The 20,330-nt window shown below is 46.1% G+C and overlaps 3 protein-coding genes across 5 annotated transcripts; 1 reads left to right on the plus strand and 2 right to left on the minus strand.

Annotated features, from left to right (window-relative positions):
* Nucleotides 1–934: 934 nt before the first annotated feature.
* On the plus strand, nt 935–8,489 carry hlfb (HLF transcription factor, PAR bZIP family member b). 3 transcript variants are annotated; one of them, XM_086016380.1, is made up of 5 exons: nt 935–1,573; nt 3,159–3,340; nt 3,377–3,575; nt 5,001–5,215; nt 5,769–8,489. In XM_086016380.1, the coding sequence occupies exons 1-5, from the start codon at nt 1,417–1,419 to the stop codon at nt 5,985–5,987; spliced, it is 972 nt and encodes a 323-aa protein (XP_085872506.1). In that variant the 5' UTR covers nt 935–1,416; the 3' UTR covers nt 5,988–8,489. The 3 variants fall into 3 exon arrangements, with proteins under 3 accessions (XP_085872506.1, XP_085872504.1, XP_085872505.1); XM_086016378.1 differs by having other exon boundaries at nt 998–1,573; nt 3,159–3,575; XM_086016379.1 differs by having other exon boundaries at nt 1,004–1,573; nt 3,159–3,575; nt 5,772–8,489.
* On the minus strand, nt 7,587–13,202 carry smim36 (small integral membrane protein 36). The gene is made up of 2 exons (XM_086016384.1): nt 12,692–13,202; nt 7,587–11,715 (listed from the first exon to the last, which is right to left on the minus strand). The coding sequence occupies exon 1, from the start codon at nt 13,095–13,097 to the stop codon at nt 12,792–12,794; it is 306 nt and encodes a 101-aa protein (XP_085872510.1). The 5' UTR covers nt 13,098–13,202; the 3' UTR covers nt 7,587–11,715; nt 12,692–12,791.
* Nucleotides 13,203–16,895: 3,693 nt separating this feature from the next.
* LOC147128729 (transmembrane protein 100-like) lies at nt 16,896–18,964 on the minus strand. The gene is made up of 2 exons (XM_086016965.1): nt 18,882–18,964; nt 16,896–17,869 (listed from the first exon to the last, which is right to left on the minus strand). The coding sequence occupies exon 2, from the start codon at nt 17,849–17,851 to the stop codon at nt 17,417–17,419; it is 435 nt and encodes a 144-aa protein (XP_085873091.1). The 5' UTR covers nt 17,852–17,869; nt 18,882–18,964; the 3' UTR covers nt 16,896–17,416.
* Nucleotides 18,965–20,330: the final 1,366 nt, after the last annotated feature.

Here is a 20,330-nt window from a genome sequence, read left to right on the forward strand (position 1 = left end):
CTCATCATTTATCATATAGATTTTCAAATGCAAGATTTCGAGACGTCAACAACTTGTTGGATTGAATTGATTGTCTTGCTTCCTAGATTCCTGTCTCCCTTCCCTTGTCTTTGGATGCTTCCTTGCCTTCATTTGTTTTGCTCTCAGTGTGGCGCACATGAGGTTCAACGTGACAAGGCGGAGGGGGGCGGGGCGCGACGGCTCGTGTGCGCGCGTGCGTGTGCGCGTGCAGGTTGGCTCTGGCCTCCGATTGGTTCAAAGTAGGTCAAGCCGGCCCACTCATGTGACCCAGCGTTCCTCGGTGGGCGTGTGCGCGATTGAGCGCGCGCACGCGTGTGCGCGGCGACAAAGGAAAACGTCATGAAAAAGTGTGATTGTGATCTTTGAGGGTTGCGCTGTCCAAGTCAAAGGTCGCACAACTGCACCTGAAACAGAAAAGAGGCTTTCATGCCAAAACTAAGACGAACGTCAGTACGAAAGTCCAACAACACCTGCCGCCACTATTTAGCAGCAAAACGGCACAACATAAGCAGCAAGTCAACTTGAAAGCCTTTTGACTTCTGTCGCTCATTTCAATTATATCATAAACTCATTTACATGAAATACATGACAAAGTCTATGTCAATATAATCAGATCATTACATTAAAAATAGCATAAAATCTGTCATTCATTTCAAATAAGTAAATACTATTTGAAATTGAAATAATTTGTGAAAACCTGAAATTAATTGAAGTTCAATTTAAATATGAGCAAAAGACACTCATGAAATATGTTATTCACTTTTTATCAGGTTATTTAAAACCCCGTTACAAAAAAAAAAGATTTAAAAAATGTTAAAATACAAATTAAAAGTCACCATTTAAGTTGACTTGTTGACTAGTGAAGAAACAAACATAACAAACACAGTGTTGTTGTCATTGTTGACGATTATGTGACCACTTACAAAGGTTAATGTTATTATTTGGATTTGTTTATTGTCTGTGCCATTTTCCAGGTTGACGGCGCTCGATGACAGGGGGCGTGTCTTTAGTCGTGACGTCGGCAGCCCTCCGAGGACATGGAACGAATCGTTTTTGTGACCCGAACCACTTGTGCGGGCCGTTCAAAGTTTCTTTTGTCGACGTCGTGTACATTTTGCACTTTCGAGTTTGGACGCGGTTCTATCGTGTCGAGTCGGAAGTGTTTTTTTATTTGAAAGCCACCGGTCGTCGATTGGGCGATTCGCGGAGTCAGTTTGAAGAGTAGCTCGTAAATCTCGCTTCGTCCGCGGCGTGCTCGCCGCCGCTTGTCGTGCGCGCGCCCGGCCACGCTCGCTCCTTTTCGCTCTTGTGTGGCGACGCCGAAGCGAGACACCGCAAGACTTCGCGCTCCTCTCGGGTCTTGCGGACGTTCTGTCGGCTTTTGGGGGCTTCGGGATGGACAAGATGTCCCGAGTGCACGCGAGCGCCCTGAATGCAACTTTTGTGCCCTCCGCCTCCGCCGCCGCCGCCGCCGCTGCGGCGGCCGCTCACGGGGTCCTCAAGTCGCTGCTGGAGAACCCCGTCAAGCTCCCCAGCAGGCAGCACCATGACGGTAAGAAACATTTGCTTATCCCCTCCTCGCTTCATGATTCTAAGACATGAGGACATCGTTTGGAGGCGTAAAAGTCGCGTTTGGATGCGTGCCGCTTTGACGCAACGTTGGCCGTCGACAAAGATGACATGCATGAGCTCATGTTGTTGACCGAAAAGTTTTTTGGGGGGAAAAGTCTCTTCTTGCCGGGAACGCATGCAATTGGGATGATTGGGTAGACCGAGTGGGCGACAACTTTGGTAGATTTCAAGTCATGTGGTGAACTCTCATGACACGAAAGGCGGAAGATTGCTTTCAACGCTTTCATCCTAATTGGCACATGAAATATTATTTTGGGCTGTTACACAACATTATGTCACAATGGACACAAACAAACAAAAGCACTGCGGCTCAAGTCACGCACAGGTCCAGCTTTTTTTAAGCGATTATTATTATTATTATCACTAAATACGTTTGAGACAGATATTTTTTTTTAAGTAATGTTCCTAAGATTTACTGTTACAATAACTTCTTGGTAGAAATTCTTCCTTCTAGTAATACTCCAGAAACTATTCTTTGTATTGTAGCAATATTCCAGAGCGTAACTAACTCATACTATTAATTTAGTTTCCTGAAATTCAGTCTTACTTACAGTTACAGCTCTTCTCTATAATGTCTGTTCGTGATAGAAATAAACTATTCCTGAAAGTTAACTATTCCCTCTTCTGCAGTAAGTAATATGCCCAAACCTCATTAATATTGCTCGAAGAAAAGAACTATTCTTGAAATGAACAGCAACTATTTCTAATATTAACTAAGCCTTTTAGTATTCACCAGTTACTTGTAGAAACAAATTGCTTGCAGGGCTGGGCAATTATGGACACAATCTTTAAGATTGTTTTGATTTATATTGAAAATATGAAAAATAAACACAATTATTCACTGACCTCAAATCAAAGTTTAAAAAAAATCAAACAAATAAAATCGTAACAAACTAAAATGATATGTGAAAATGCCAGCAATAAAATCAATCAATCGTGGCTGTTCCTGCTGTGCATGCCCTGGCCTCTTAGGGGCACTGTGGTGCTGTGCATGCATGGAGTGTACGCTGACATTCCCATCAAAAGAGCAGAAGAAGAAAGTTGTGCTTGAGATTGATTTATGACTTTTTTCACAGATTAGGAATACTATATGCCTTCGGGAGTTCTGCAACGTGACCTGCATGTCTGCGTGTCTTAGGACAGCGTTTGAATAGTATAACATAACATGGGCAACTTGTAGACACATGTTAAGTGTTTTTCTTGTATGATAATGTTTTGGTGATCGTGAGAAGCACCATCACATTTCAATGAAGTGCCCGGCCCTAATTCACAGTCATCGAACCGATAGCAACTAGTCCGGACAGTAACTCTTCCTTGGACTACCTCTACTGTGTCGTAACTTTTCCTTAGTAACCGTGGAAACCGTTCTTTTAAAGTACTTGTTGTTACTATTATGATTTATATTGCGCTATTGTCGAAGCGAATTATTCCCGATGATGCGAATCAATGACTTGCATATGGGTGCCGTATAGTTGAAGCGATGGTTGCGTTTGTGCCGGTGTCAGCGTTCGGCAAGGATCAGGACAAAGAGAAGAAGCTGGACGAGGAGTGCAGCGCCCCGCAGTCGGCCTTCCTGGGGCCCACCCTGTGGGACAAGACGCTGCCCTACGATGGCGACAACTTCCAGCTGGAGTACATGGACCTGGAGGAGTTCCTGTCCGAGAACGGCATCCCCTCCAGCCCCGCCCAGCAGCAGCAGCAGCAGCAGCAGCAGCAGCAGCAGCAGCAGCAGCAGCAGCAGCAGCAGCAGCAGCAGCAGCAGCAGCAGCAGCAGCAGCAGCAGCACGTGCCTCTGCCGGCCCCGCCCACGCCCATCAGGCCGCCGCCGCCGCCAGCCTCTGTGATGGACCTCAGCAGCCACGCCTCCACCTCCGTTCACAGCGCGGCGCCCGCCTGTCTGCTCAGAAACCCCAACAGGCCAGGTACCTTTTCGCAGCAGCTGGCTGGCTTTTTTTCTCTAGCGGGAACCAAAAGTTCCTGCTCCCTTGTTTGCTTTGTTGTGCTTTGCTTTGACTTTCAAAAGCGTCCTAGCAACTGAGAGCGGGGAGGATGTGTTAGCTTGGTTAGCGTACTAAAGCACACCACATGATGCCGCCGAACGCGACTTGGACCGGTCCGGCGCAAAAACGTGACAGTTGGCGCTCAGAAACGGGCCCCGTTTAGGCTTTGCAAGGCAGCGCATCCTTGTACTTGTTTACTAGTATTAAAAAGATGGCGGAACAGCAACGGAACAACTGCCTTGGTTTACTGCTGAGCAAGGACGCGGCCGAAAATACAAGCGAGAGTGCCGATATATTGCGAGGCTCAACTCGAGGTCAGCGTGCATCCGCAGAAAGTGGCGCATTGGTTGTTTCCTCTGACGCGGTGGTTCACATTGCAAACCCCCCCTTTCGTGGAACGAGTTTGGCGACTGCATCGCAAGCCAAATCCTCTCCAGCGAGAGCGTCGCGCATGATAAGCCAAGCTAATGTGCTAATGAAAGCTAACCGCTGCTGCAACAGCTTGATAGTAACACACTTGTCCTGTGTGTACACGTGCTAAGAGACGCGTTAGTGCCTTTGCGAGTTGTTCCCGCTCGTCTTGTATTTTACTGACACCAAATAGCAACAGCACCACCCGGCGGGTTGAAGGTGCGCCACGCTCTTGCCTCGTACTGTCTTGTGTCGCGTGTCTGACATGCGGCCAATTTGTTAGCTGTCTCCAAGTCGGCCAGCTTCTTGTCAAAGTCAGTCCGACCACCATAATGTGGAATGTTTGCGTCAAACGGCAGGCGGCATGTGCAGTGAGCCGGCGAGGCCGCAGACAGGCTAAGACAAACACAAACATCCGCGTCACCTGCTGCAAACTTTGGAAGCTTTTCCTCCTGACAGCACCCGAGAGCAGACACGTTTGCTCAGGGCTAAACGGGTCTCAAGACAAGATAGCTTGGAAGTGAAGCCAGCTTGAAACAAACAGTGGGCCACTTGCTGAACTCATAAAAACACAGCCGACCGGAGGCAAATTTGATTGTTTATGACTTTTTTTTTATGATGTGTTCATGTTCCTCGTCAAATTGAATTCTGCCCGCATGAAGCGCTCGACAAACACTTTGCATTTGTCGCCACCTGCTGGCCGCAGTCTGCCACTGCACCATACGATGACACTTTGCATTTGTCGCCACCTGCTGGCCGCAGTCTGCCACTGCACCATACGATGAAGCGAGTTCACGTGCACTTTTGAAGCAGCGGGGATGACTGTGCTCCGAAATGGTGAAATGGCAATCAAAGTCCACGAAAAAGAGGCAAACGCCGCTCTCTCTCTCTCTCTCTCGTTGTCATGTTGTCGTCGTCGTCGTCGTCCTCCTCCAGGGCTCCCGAACTTCAGAAACACCCCGAGTCCGATCGACCCGGACTCCATCCAGGTTCCGGTGGGCTACGAGCCGGACCCGGCAGACCTGGCGCTGTCCAGCGTTCCGGGCCAGGAAATGTTCGACCCGCGCAAACGCAAGTTCTCGGCCGAGGAGCTCAAACCTCAGCCCATGATCAAGAAGGCTCGCAAGGTCTTCATCCCCGAAGATCTGAAGGTAATTTGGAGCCGGTGCTCATTTGCTTGGCTCGAAACTGACGTGGGTTGAAGCTTTCACATTTTTTTTTCAGTGAAGAGAAACTCTCTTACCTTGCTGTCACTTCAGCCTTCATCGCCGCTGTCGCTGCTTCCTTGTGACGTGTCTAAAAAGTGCTGCTTTTAAAACAGCTGTTTTTAAAATGAAGGCTACTGCAAGGTAAGAGAGTTTCTCTTCACTGAAAAAAAAGGACCGTCGTAGACCGCTCTCGACAGTTTGAAACTTCACTAAACCGGTGTCAAAAGAGTACAACATAGGCAAGTTTCAGCAGGTCTCAAGTGGCTGACTTGAAACAAGCAAGTTGAAACAGAAGGCAAATTGAATTGAAGGCAGCTTCAAGCAGGTGGAAGGCCAAATAACGAAATGCAGGCTTAGACTGAAACCGGGCCAAACGCGAAACGGCTTTGAGCGCTTTGAAAGACGACGTTTTGAAGGAGGTGGACGAGGCTTGGCCAAGGCCAAAGGAAGACCGCCCGTTGTGGGAAGTGACGTCGCTTTTCTTGTTGCCTTTGAGCAGGACGACAAATACTGGGCCCGGCGCAGGAAGAACAACATGGCGGCCAAGCGCTCGCGCGACGCCCGGCGCCTGAAGGAGAACCAGATCGCCATCCGGGCCGGTTTCCTGGAGAAGGAGAACTTGGCGCTCAGGCAGGAAGTGGGCGAGCTGCGCGGCGAGCTGGGACGCGCCAAGAGCATCCTGGCCAAGTACGAGGCCCAGCATGGACGCCTGTGAGGGCCCTCGCGCACGCACGCGCGCGCGCGCACACACACACACACACACACACACACACGCACACGCACACGCACACGCACACCCCTCCACTCCACTCCACTCCACTCCGCAGTCCGACTGGCTCGACCGACTTGCGGGTGAAGCAGCAAGTGGTGCGAAGGCCCGCTTGGAACGGCCGTTTTGGGTGAACTCGCGCTACGTGCCTGAAAAGTGGTCAATTTTGGCGAGCGCGTGCATCCTGCTGACATCGTTTGGAAATTGTTTGGATTTTTCCAACGCAACCCCTTAAAACTCATTCTGTTGCACCCACTGGTCATTTGGCGGGAAAATAGCCCCGCCCACATCAGTTTCACCAATCAGCATGAAATTGGGTGGATGCCCCCCACCCTAAAAAAAGGTTGAAATGGATTGCTTTTTGTTATTTTCCATTCAGACGCAAATAAAAAAAAAAACTCCGCCCCCGACCCAACGCCATTTTGCCCAATGAACACAAAACTCTGAAAAAGCGAGCATAAAGTCAGCCGTTTTGCTTCGAAGCCGACCAATTGCGCCACTTCTCGGTCTTTGGCTTCATCTTGCCAACGCTTTCCTTCGCCCGAAGTGAGTCGAGCCGATCGGAGAGCAGAATGTCTTTGCTGTACCTCCGCTCCCAGCATGCACCTGTGCCATGTACGGACAGAAACGGCATGTGCACATGAATGGAACGTGCGTGCACTTTGTCTACTACTTACCTTCTCAGCAGTATTTTATACCACAAACACAGATGAATAAATACGTCTGTGTGTATGTCCACATACAAACACACACACACACACACACACACACAGACGTGCAGAGCAGAAAACAACAAAACAACGAAGATTTGAATCCAAAAATGAGTTATTTTTGTAACACTTTGTCTTACGTGTAATTAAAGCCAAACTGTGCTTTGACGGCTTTGGTCAAACGCTTTCAACAGGACAAAATGAACCCAAAGAGAAAGAGATACAAGCTGTGTATATACATATATATCTATATCTATGAAATATTCTATACAAAATGTAGAAATAACATAAACAGGAATAAAATAAACACATTTACATCTATATTTAATATATTTGATAAACAAATGCTTCATTACAATAAATGTATCAGAAATAATTAAAGCAAAATGTGACGGAATGGTTGTATTATTTAAACACAAACCGATTTGACTTTGAAACTTTGATTTGTGCAATTAAAGCCCCCAAAACTCAAGCGTGCAGCCACCAAGGTGCAGGACAAGTGTTGGCATCTTCTCGCACTTGCGCAGTTTTCGTCCCAGCGGCAAGAAGTTGCCACAGCGAGGGAAAAATCAACATGACAATTGCATCCACAAACATCTAAAAGCGTTTCATTCTTCGAGAAGCGACAATGCAAACATTTACATTTTTTGTACCAAATGATTTCAGCCGTTTTGTCTCTTCTCCTTCTTAGTGCAATAATGGTTTGACAAATTTCTCTGTTTTCTTGTGCGTAGCTCAGTGCTGACATGAATGTATACTGACGTGTGCGTGCGCGTTACGCCGCGCGTCGACTTTAGTACGGCAGACCAAAAACAAGACCTTCTCAAGTCAAATGTTTCTATACCTTGTTTTATTTTTTTGTACATCTGTGGATATTTTGTATGTATTTGGGGAGTTGGTTACACAACTTGAAGCCCTCACAGTATTGCAGTCACTCAAACCAATGACACATTTGGGACATTTGAATACAGTGAGCCCTTGTTTATGGCCAGGAATACTTTTCTGCGATAGGTGAGCTTTGCCACAGAGAGAAATCTATTTAAAAACAACATTTACTGTTCTGCTGCCTGGCACACTTGGAAACATTCAACTTAAAAGGTGTTAAAGCCCCGAACCATGACACATGGCACGTGGCTTGTATCGGAGAGGCACGTCTGATGTTTATAACAAGCCAATCCGCGTCAAAATTGCTCAAGAATTCAAACGAGTTCTTAACACACCCAAGATGGCGGCTATATGCTAGCTAGCTACCATGTAGCATGGAGGCTAGGCCATCCAGCAGTCAGTGCTATTATTTACCACATTTGTACAACACCAACGTGTGCAATAACCGACCCAGAAAGAAATTTGGCCCGCGATAAAGCGGGAGTTCACTGACTCGACCGACCGTCCGCCAGGGCATTAAGCGAGCAATTTTCTTTTCTCCCTGTTTGTAGTTGAAAATACCTCAAGTGAGTACAAATTCAATCAACTGAAACAAGCGCACCTGTTTTATTTACACGCTGAAAGAGCTTTATATCATCACTGTATAAAAGAAACACTTTAGTGGCTGTATGTGGCCTCTGTGAATGTAATCACCTGACATGCTCGCACTTACTGTTTTGTTTATTCTTTCAGTATGGTGTAATTTATCATTGTGATTTTTCCATGCGCATTTCATTTCCTTTATTTATCCTGACTTTTCCCATGAACATAAATTTAAAAAAAATAAATCAACTGCTCTTTTTTTGACTTGAAAGTCGTCCATGAATCTGATTTTTGGAATGTTTTTGCCTTGAATACAAAGTTAAAAGTTTGCAGTGTTAAGACGTGTCAGTAGAGTATTTTCAAAATGATCGTTTGTAAAATCATTCCTCACTGGCCCCGTCTTATGCCTCGCATTTTTAATTGTTTCAGAACTACTCAGGGTGCGACCAAACTAGCCAATCAGAGACTGCAGAGGAAGAAGGCGTGACCCAATAAGTAAATTAAGCAATTGTCGTTTGCGCGCGCGCGCGCGCAAGGTCGACGTACGCTCACGTGCAAGCAGTTTGCCGGCTGCGACGCCTCGTCGCGGTGTAAAGTCCCCGGCCTGGATTAGTGAACTCCGGAGCGCAACGAAAATTCAAAAGAAGGAATGGAAACAGTCTGAGAGACAAATGAAGTCATGCGGAGCCAGGAAAAACACTGCCAAGGTCGCCAGGTAAGTTCAATACCTCTCTTGAATCGATAATTGAACTGCAATCCGCGAACAGTTTGTGTTTGGCAGTTTTCCAACATGAATGCGCCGTTTTAGCAACGTAGCCAGCCGCCATGGCTAACGTTGAGAGGAGACGAGCGAGTAACCGCTTGAAGATCATATGCCGCAGCTTGTAAATGCGAAGTTTAAGCAAACAAATGCCATTTGTAATTCGAACGTAAAGCGTACCTGAAGTGACACGCATGCGCACAACAAGTCACGGGGTGCAGCGGTTACGAAAGTAAATACAGTCCACTCGCGTGTCGGTCACAATCCTGACGCATTTGTGGCAATTTCAAGGATTTTGTGCTTAAACTTAATGCCCCCCCCCAACCCACACACATTTATCAGTTTTAAGGCATCTACTTTGCGCCTCTGACTTGATTTCTTCGCCGATGTCCACTTTCGCGCCATCCCTTTTGTGTGAAATATGTCGCCTTTTGATGACGTTAGCACTTCTGGGTCTTATTTGAAAATAAACGAATTTTACTTTTCAAATCGCATTTTTTTTAAATCGGATACATGTCACATACGTGCATTTAAAAAAAACAAACAAAACGAAATTGACCTGTAGTATGGACTTTTGTTGTTTGAGCACGTCCGGGGATGACCAGCAGGTGGCAGCCTCCTCACAGAAACATGGATAAAGCACATTTTCATTGTTTTTAACCACAAAAAAAATTAAGTAAATTAAATACATAAGTAATTGTCAGTTATTATACTTGATAAAATAATTTGGTTGACATCAATTCAAAACAAATATAAAAAATATAATCAACAATCTAAACCAATTTAATCAAAAAACATTTTATCAAAATGACAAAAGTAAATTAAAGTAAAATCACATCAAGTTATTAAATGTTTTAAAATTTAAAAATAACAATTGTGAATTGAAATAAAAATTCAACAAAAGTAATTGTGATTTAATTGAACTGTTATGATTTGAATTGTGAGTAGATAAAAAAACAAACAAAAGGAAAATCCAAACTGGTAGTTGTGTGCGTCGTGTTTTTAGCTGCAAATGTGAGTAGTATTACATAAGGTCATTTTGAGGACATGAAAGCAATATTTGGTTAATCCTTTTTTAGCTTGAAAATCGGTAAGCAGCAGCTGGGCCAAAATGAAAATTCTCTGCTGCTTGCTGATCTTTCCTATTTTTCACATAATGACAATGTTATCAATGACTTCTTCATCCTGTCAAGTGTTTGCTTGAGCTTTCTTAAGGTCGCTCCAAACAAGCATTTCAGTTCATGAAAATAATTGTCAAAATGATTTATGAATTGTGTTGGGAAAACCATGAACTAACTTTTCAATATTCCATATCTTGCAGACATGAAGGTGATAGCTAGACTTTAGTAAACAATCTCATAGTATTTTGTGATCATCAGGGGCCTTTAATTCAGTTGCACTATTTTGTTGTGGCAATCTAACATGACAAATACAACCCACCGCGTCATATCCAAACATATAAAAATCATGCGTCCTGAGGCGGGATCACGTGTGACACCACCATCACCATCCTCATCCTCATCCTCACCACCGGTGCAGAGGTTTGCGTGTTTGTGGTTCAACAACGTATAGGCTTACGTAAGCCCCCGACGGACGGACAAAAAAGCACAAACACATTTTTAATACGGTGCTGCTGCTAATACTCTGCAGGCAGAAAATAATCCACAAACATGGCAGATAATTGTGCAATTCCTCTGATGGATGATTGACAGGCTGCACGGGGCCGCTTTACGTAAGCGGATTTGGCGCCGCACAGACGACGCCGTCGTCGTTGCGCAAATCAGTTTCCTTTTTTTTTTTTTTTTTTTCTCAAACAGCCTTTTGTCCTTTTTAGCCTCCTTTTGTCCTTTTTATCTGCCTTTTATCTTTTGGGATTTGCTGGACCGCGCATGAAACAGATGCTAGTTTTACGCTTTGTGGCTAAAATGGCGAAACTTTGGATTCAGTTTTTTTCACCGAATCACTGAAAAGTCAATATTTTGTCAAGAAATCTTCATTAGCAGTGGCTAACTCACACATGCTACTTTCTGACTAAAATGGCGAAAACGTGTTGTCATTATTTTATACAGACAATATTCTGTTAGGAAACCTCAATAATGTACAAGCTCAGTTACTATCAAATGTTAGCATCGGTTACCATTGCGACAAACAGCTGAAACTTGGCTCAAGCAAAGGCCAGTTTTACATTTCTTACTTCTCGTTGTTTTTAAACCTATTCCTTATTTAAAGTCAATTGTCTGTCAAGAAACATTAAAAATGCGCCAGCTCAGTCAGTAGCAAATGTTAGCATTGGGCTAGCATGACGGCAAACTTCCACTCGCTGGTCTGCTTGTGACTGGTCCAACAAAATTAACCTTCAGTGGTCGACTAACTCGGAGCCAAATGCGAAGCTTTCGTTAGGAGTGGCTAACTCACAAATGCTACTTTGAGGTTTGCGGCCAAACAAACTACTAGTATGTATTATGTCAATAAACATGGACAACATTTGATGTCAATAAGCGTGAACATGGTAGCGGATGCCGAAAGGTGTCCAAATGGTCATTTGCTGGTCTGCTCTTGATGGTCCAACACAAGCCAGCAAGAACTCCGCCGGCAGTCTGACCGACTTCCTTTTTGCCTTGCTAGTCATGTGACCTCCCCAAAACCCAAAGTGAGGGGCTGGCGTTTGGAAAGAGTTGAAGGGGATTGTGGGAGTTGTAGTCCTTGTTTGTCCCAACAGGCAGAGCCAGACAAAAGCCTGGAAGAAAAGAATCAAAATAAGCAAGAAAATAAGCATTCGCTGATTGTTTTTTTTTTCCTGTCATGTAATTCACAAATGATGATTTGACTGGCTGCGATGATAATTAATCAGATTCCAATGTGATGTTAATCCCCTAATCCGATGAGATGCTCCCGCGTATCGCTCCTACGTGGTGTTCGGCTTGCCCGCTGATTTGGCTACTTCAACCACCAATCAGGATGCAAGTTGTCAAATCTAGAAAGAGTTTAAGGTACGATTGGTGAAAAAGGGCCGAAAACCAAAAAAGTATGATTTTTGATTAAAAACCAAGTATTATTTAATACAATAATGTTAGCACAAGTTCCCATCGTGCAATTAATCCTAATGCAATCTGTCAGTAGCCAACATTTTGTCCTCTTGAGCTCCCCATCCACATCCGGCAGTGTTTGGCTCATGTGGCCCACTTGGCCTTTCAGGGGTGTTTCTTGTGGTGTAGTGTGGTCAGCTGCGGACTGTGACCAAAAGAACAAGATCCCGGATACAAGCGGCCAAAGCCACGTGAGAATCCCAGTCATCCACTGCCCCCCCCCCGCATTAAGAGGAGCCCGATGAGTTGGCTTGGGCATCTGGTTAGGATGCCTCCCTGGCACCTCCCTGGTAACGCGTCCCACCGGGGATGACCCAAAACACGCCGTAGAGACTAAAGCTCCCAGTTGGCCTGGGAATGCCTCGGAAGACCTTGATGAAGTGGCTGGGGAGGGGGAAGTCTGGGCTTCTCTGTTAAAGCTGCTGCCCCACCCCGCGACCCAATCTCGGATAAGCGCAAGAAAATGGATGGAAGGAATATTGTGACTTCATCTCAGGAAAATACGACTGGATTCCAAAAACTCCGACGCCTCTCATAATTGAGTGTCTAATATTTATTGCGAGCCCCACGCTACAACCCACGGGATGGCCGTTTCCTAGCAACTGCTCAAGTGTGATATCATCTTACCCGCCATGATGCGCAGCGAGCAGGGCGGCCGCAAACGCTGGCAGGCTGAAAGGACGGCGGCCGTCCCGTCCCGTCCCGTCCCGTCCCTCTGTCCCGTCCCTCACACCAGGGTGCTCCGCTTCTCGCGATCTCGGCTCAGGTCGGGCGTGGGCGGCTCGGCCGCGTGGTTGGGCTCGTAGCGGGCGGAGGCGGGCGAGTTCTGCATGACCACCAGGCGGATGGGCGACTGGCTGGCGGGCGGCGGGGCGCTGTCGGGGGCGTACTCCTTGGTGGGGTCCTTCCCCCGGCAGTCGTACAGGATGCAGGAGATGAGGAAGACCAGCAGGAGGATGACATAGCTGGCCACCAGGATGATGAGGTTGAGCGTGACCGGGTCAATTTCCAGGTAGAATTCCATGAAGCCCATGCTGACGCTTCATAGCGCGACTCGAGGGTCCTGGGGGCGGGGGGCGGGGGGAGCGTCCTGGGGCCCGGCGAGAGATGAAATGAGAGCGGGATGAAAGCGGGCAGCGACAGCCGGCCGGGCTGCGGCGGAATTAATCCCACCTTCAATGTCGGCGACCAATGGTTAAAGCTGCTCACTTTTAATAACTTAAGCCGCGCTCGCTGCCAGGCTCGCTGCCAGGTCGCCGATGCGACGCGCCGCGCAATGACGTCCGCGCCAAAGGCTAGCTTTTCCCATTCTTTAGGCATCAGCCGTAGGCAACGGCTCGATTTCATCAAAAACACCAGTTTCCAGCCAAGAAGTGGAGAAAGCAAGCTTTTGGTGAAAAACGCGTCAAGCGGAACAACTACTTTGCCATCAGCAGCGTTTGATGGCAAAATAAGCATTTGTCACTTTTGCCCTCTGTGATTAGTGGTTTGAAGAAAACAAAAAAGCTGCTCACACTGCTGAGCGCTCAAGTGTTGCTGCATCTGTTGTTCATCAGTCCGACTCAACACGAGAGCCGGCACGTCTTCCACATGGACTCCATGTGAGGAGAAAATCACCTCCAAAAAGTGTCAGTGAAATCGTCAAAAATATAAAACGTGTTGACAATGAACATTCTGACTAAATCGATACTAAATAAAAAAAAAAAAACTAAAAAAAATTGTCATCAATTTAAAAAAAACATCAAGAACAAAAAAAACATTTTACATGAAAACCAAAACATCAGTTTTGACTGTACCAAGTAAACATCGAGTGCGAATAACATTTCAACATCAAAAACAAACAAAAAATTGGAGACAGAAAATAAACATCATGAGCAACATTAAAATATAGTAGCGTACTAAGTTAAGTGGTTATAAAAAAGTAGGTGGAATTGTTAATCCTAAAAGGTACTCGTACAAAACTTGTGTACGCAGCGTTTGAGCCTTTCATTCAGTGATTCTTTGACGTACCACTAGAGGGAGTCGACGTCCCACTCGATGACAGCTGCTGATTGGAGCGTCCAAATTGGTCACGGCGGCGTCGCTCAGGCTTCTTTGCCATCCCTCTACCTCCTCCTGAAGGAGGAGGCGCCACAAAAAAGGGGGGCGTCATTCTCCTGTAACAGAATGTGAACTTCCTGCCTTCACTTGGGGACGGGGGGGAGCGATTTCAACAAGCGTTTAAATCCGTCAGCATGCATGCAGATGAAAAGGAGCAGGACTAGAGAGACGCTGACGGAAGGGCCCTTCCCTGTATGACCCGACGCACCTTTTCGGGGGGGCACGGGGGGGCTCGTTGCCACTGCCGCCCTGCTTCGGGGCTCCAGCCGGTGGCCCGTCGTACTTGGGTGCATTCAAAAATCTTAAAATACTGTTCGTTGGCGATCAGGTCAAATGGGGAAAGTATCAAAGACAGAGTCAACATTTGTCATTGTTTGATACATTTCACAAACATAAAAGATAAGTAATCCCTGCTCATTTTTGATTATTTTTATGAATTACAATTTATTAGCCAATCACTAAAATGTGTTTTTTTTTCTTAATCACTTCATGAATAAATTGAATGAGATATGAATAGATTTCAATTAGTTTTAGGAAAAGAAGGCTTCAGTCATGCAACAAATCAAAAGATTGGTTCATTTATTTGAAATCCTAAAGATGGAAAGTGATCACCTTTGACGTCCAGTCCAAGCTCAACACTTTTCACATCAGCTATTGTCCTATTTTAGTTGAGCAGGACCTGATCTGTGGCTGAGTGTTTTCAGCACCGATTTGGGGGCTGACCCGCCCTCCCGCGGGGGTCAAAGTTGAGGCGGCGGGCGTGGACGAGCAGCAAACGTCTTCCTGTTCTCCGGCCGGTCCCTTTCATCCAGTCTCCTTGCGTGCCAGGCCTTTTCCGCCCGGGAGTCTGGGGGGTGATTAGTGTTGCGGGGGGCGGGGGGCACTGCCACTGTGCTACACCTCAGGAAGGGAGGGCACAGATGGGATATCCCCTTCCAAAGAATCCAAAGTCGAGGAATCGTTGACTTGATTCCGAATAGCCGCGCTGGTGGCCCACGTCGCTCGGTCTGCCTGAGCGGCCAGTTTGTCATCCTAAGAAAAAAAAAAAACCGAACAAAAAAGCACTTTCATGTTCGACTGCGTCGCTGTCACGCGAGGCACTGGACTCAAAATGACGAAAATAACTGGGAATAATAATTACAGAATTATGCAATTTGATCTGGGCTTGAAATTGTCCGAATTATTCAGTTTAATATGAGATTTCAACTGTTTTCATTAGACATTTTAATTTGTCAAATAATTAAAATGTCATAATTGTACAGTTCAATTTCACAATTATGCTTTTTACTGAAATATGAGATTTAAAATGTTATTACACAATTTAATTTGAGGCCCAATATAACATCATCCAACCGTTTAATATTTAATGTCATAATCGCATAATTTGAGATGAGGCATGAGATGAAATGTCATAATTATGCAATGTGACACTCTGCATAGTTTTTATACACGCACGCACACGCACACACAGAGTATATATGAGGATGATGATGTCACTGTCACTGTGAATCCCAACTCGGCAGGAAAAAAAACCCAAACAAAACGTCACTTTGCAAGCATGCTGCTCTCAGGTCAGGATAAAGTTAGCTCGCTAGAATTGATCGTACAGCAACCCCCCCCAGACACCCCCATTCAGAACAGCCCCTGTCCCCCCGACCCCAACCGCACGAGTTGCCAGGCAACATAAACATAACACAAACACAAACTTCTGGTGACTTTATTCATAGGAAAGCATCCAGTTGTGCTTAAGGGCATGCGGCGCATGAATAAATAAGGCAGTAAAAAAAAAATAATACAAGTGTTATACTCACTGTTCGGGTTTATTAATATTAATAATGATGACGATGGTAATAATAGCTCTGGCAAGAAAGTTGAGTATTTTGCTGGCATTTGTGCGTGTTTATGTAGAAAAATACATTTGTCTAGCAAGTGTGGGCCAAAGATCAAATTTGTCTCCAAAAGCCTGGTACACATCCAACCATCTTTAAGCTTTTTTCTGGTGTAGTACCAAGACTGACCTGTGATGGCAGCATGGTGCAGTCGGGTATCCACACTGACAGAAAATACAAAGTAAAACAAGTATACTGACATTAATTGGAAGGAGGGAAATTAGGCTCAAAAAGGATCCAATTATTGCTCTGTGTGTATCCAGCTTAGGAGGTGTCGCAATTTTTATCACTTCTGTCCCAAAAAAGGATAAACAATCCAAAAGTACCATTTCTCTTATCGCGTCTTAGCAGCAGTCTCAAATTCTAACTTGCGCTCTTTATAAGTACATTTTAAGGCATGTATTTTATTAGTCAAACTTGGATATTGAGTTTGTTGTGGCATATTGGCTGTTGTTTAACCTCCTGACCACAGGGGGCGCTACACAGTAAAGTAACAGCTTAGTCCAGGAGTGGGAAAGCGCTTGTGGCTTTTAGAGCAGTCTGGGGGATAAGTTCTTCATAGATGATATAAAAAAATATATATATGTAAAAGTTGCAAAACAGTTTCTTTTCAAAGTATGATAAATGTTATTTTAATATTGCATTTATCATTAATCAAGTTATTATTATTATTATTATTATTATTATTATAACAGCTCCTATTGACTTATTTAACCTCCCAACCACAAGGGGCACTGTACAGCGAACCAACAGGTTAGACCAGGAGTGGGAATTTTTTTTAAAATCAGATTCACAAGTGAGCTCATTCATAGCTGATGTAAAAAAAAAAAAAAATTAAAAGGTCTATGTAAAAATGTTTATTTTCGTAATATAATCAATAAGTAATAATGTGCAAAATGTACAGTAAATGTAAAACGGTTCATTTTCCCAGTATCTTTTTTTTATCTTACTAAGGTATTTAAAACAATCATTTTACCAATAATTTTTTTGAATGTTATCATTTACAACGAATCAGTTTCTAATTTAGATTTGAGGTTTCTTAAAAAACTTGTGCTCCTATCACCCCACCCCCCCACCCCCCGTCTTATCCTGCTGGACCGATTCATCGGATTGGTCCGGAAGAGCAGAAGGCGGTTCTATTTACAGTTGGTGCAAGTCTTTCACATTTCTTCTCGCTTGGTCGGCTTGTGAAAACAAACTTTTTGGGTCAAGAAAGGGACGTCGTTCCACGGATCCCCCCATAGTCGAAACGCCAGTTAAACCAAACTCCAATTTGCACCAGCAAACGCTGGAGGAATGAGAAAGTTGCCTCGTTTGCAGACAAAAGCGTTGTCATTTAGCGCCAACGAGTGACGGCGGCGTCTTAGTACCCTTGCGCGACCACCAGGTTGGCCTGACTCTCCCTCCTGCCCGGGTCCCTCTTCCCGCGCATTCGTAGCCTCCAGCAGGTGGCGCTGGCCCCCAGCAGGCCTAACCCTGCCCCCAGTAGCACCAGCCCCAGGACGGAGATGGTGGAGCCGTGCGAGTTGAAGGTGTAGGCCACGCCCGTCACCACCACGCCGGCGATCAGCACCACCACGCCGAAGGGCACCGTGCAGCGGTAGCACGACATCTCGGCGCCCCCGGTGGCCGCGCTCAGGAGCTGCGCCTCGTTCATGCGCGGGGCCCGCGTCGCCGTGACGACCACGCCGTCGCCGTCCTTGGCGCCTGAGCTCAACTTCTCGTAGGAGAACGACGCCAGGTTGGGCTCTTCCGGCGGGGCCGTCTTGCCGGCCAGGAAGAGGTGGGACATCTTCATCGGCCAATCGCGGAGCAGCTGGGGGAGGTGACACGAAGGCGTTTTAGATTGACAGCTCGGAATGGGGGTGCATTCCTGGAGCGATTCGCAAGCGCTCTAGGTGTTGAAATGATGCCGTTTGAAGAAGATTCATTTACGACGAGAAGTCACGGATCTTTGTTGGTGGATGTAGTCCAGCAACGCTAGGCGATCTTGCGCAAAATGGCCGATGGTGTTGCCATTCCTACAACACAACACCGATTTAGCCAATCCGATAGTAAGGTTTTGCTGACTGATGATGTCATGTACTCCGCTTTACACTTTGATCAAAGCAGGGTGGCTCAGGCTCCCAATTGGTCTGATTACTGTTGTGCGTATCCCTCTTTGGAGACGTCTGATCGTCGGGTCTTTTTTGATTTCGATCGCAAGGAGCAAGGAAAATCGCCATTCAAATTTCTTTCAAGACGTGATAATCGGGTACTTTCCGACTTTAATTGGAAGAGGGAAATCAGCCCAATTATCGTGACGTGTGTACCCTGCTTTAGCGACCTCCGATAATCGGGCTTTTCCTTTGATTGTAAGAAGGGCGTATGGGGTTCAAAATGGGTCCGACTTTTGGTGTGTGCGCGCCAATCATTGTTTCGGGAAGCGTACCTGTTGGGACGGGCCACCGTCATCAGCCAATCACAGCGCAGCTGGGTGAGATCACATGGTGGCAAGCAACAGATTCCAACCCAACCGCTGTGAGGGTTGAGAGGAATGATCCGCTTTCACTCAAACGGTCCCAAAGTTATTGAATTACTCCGACTCCTAACGCATCTTTGTTCATCTATGGATGCCGGTGACATATTGTGACGAGCGCAACAATAAAAAGCGCCTCCACTAGAAGGCAGAAGGCCATTCACACAAATGTCAACTTTTGGTTTGGTTTGGTTCGGTTCGGTGGTGTGCCAATATGAAAAAGACAACTTAGCTGGTTTCCCAAATGTCAGCAGCACACAAGAAGAAGAAGAAGAATGTGCTCATTTGCAGTGCTAATCAATCAACTCACAACTGAAGCGCGTCGTTCTTCATCTCGCTGGCATCTTCCTTTTGCTTTCCTCCCAGTTTCCACGCGCGGTCCCGACTAAGCCAAAGTCCGAGCGAAGATGACTATCAATAGAAAACGGCTCCCCCCTCCTCCTCCTCCTCCTCCTCCTCGTCGAACCTCCTCCAGCACAGAGCAGCAACGTTTAACTCTTTCCTGCCTTCAAATTACAATTGTGGACGAGCACAAAGCGTGTCCACACTCGCACCAATCGATGGTAACGCGCGAGTTCGAGAAATAGATTCATACATCAAAATACATTTTGCGATTGTTTTATATTCAAAGTATGAACTTGCAACAGAAAATATTTAATGGAACGTAAAAGTTATTTTGTAAAAAGAAGAACATCCGTGTCAGGGCAAGCCCGCTCCAAAATGTTCTGGACAAGAAAATGATGTGTGTGGCCCCACTAGTATAAAGACGGCGTTGTGATGAAAATGCATGTGCAATATGCTTTTTGCAGCAAAATGCAGCCCTTTTGCTCCATCTGAGGGGGCGGCCATTTTCTCACTCGACTGAAAATGACGTCACAGTTGCTCAGGGCTCAGCTAACGAGCAAACACAGCTCGGTCATGTGACGTTTGCGAGTGCCATCGTGGACTCGAATACGATTGTTGCTGTGCACGATGAGATTGAAAACGGCATAAAGAGTCAAGGTCAAGATGTTGCCGGCACCGACGGCCAGCTGGCGGATGAAAGAAGGGCAGGCGGGGTCACTGAGTGTTTCGTGTGCTGACGGCATTTGGGGGGCGGAAACTGTTCTGGACTCTGTTCTGACGCAGCTGTGGCGCCTCCCTGAGGACGGCAGCTCAAACGAGTCACATCCCAAATGATAATGACGGCGATGAGCATCCGCCGTCTATGTCGCTATCACTTGATGTTAGCGTTGCGTTGTAGCCTGTTGCCCAAGGGGTTAAACTCAAGTGACTAACACAACCGGATCCTGCTTTCCATGTTCTCCATCCAACTGAGAACATCTGGCCTGTTTTTTTTTTTTCTTTTCCTTTTCCTCCCCTCCCTTGTTCATGTTTAAATCCTCAACAGGCTCTGCTTGTGCAGCAGCAGAAGATGGAGAGGAATGGGGGAGGGGGCACGAGGGGTCAGTGGGCGGCCCCCGTCAGCCTGTTGATCCGGGGTGAGGTCAGGGGTTGCCTCATCTGAAGCTGGATGGATGCAAGATTGTGGACCTACACGCGGCCGTGGAAAATCACAAGGCGGTCTTTTGGGAGTTGGGAATCAATGAGTGAATCAAGTTTAGGACGTGGCATTGAACGCTGTTTTCTTTCTTTTCTTTGGTTTATCCACGGTTGACCTGCTGCAATTCAATAGCTTGATAAATCTTGGCGCCGGGTATCGCACATGCTGAAGCGCATGGTGATTCACATTTTGAATTACGTTTGAGAAATGCACACA

The sequence above is a fragment of the Filicampus tigris genome, chromosome 19, assembly GCF_054856515.1.
Source record: "Filicampus tigris isolate MCC_2025a chromosome 19, RoL_Ftig_1.0, whole genome shotgun sequence".
Lineage (NCBI taxonomy): Eukaryota > Metazoa > Chordata > Actinopteri > Syngnathiformes > Syngnathidae > Filicampus > Filicampus tigris.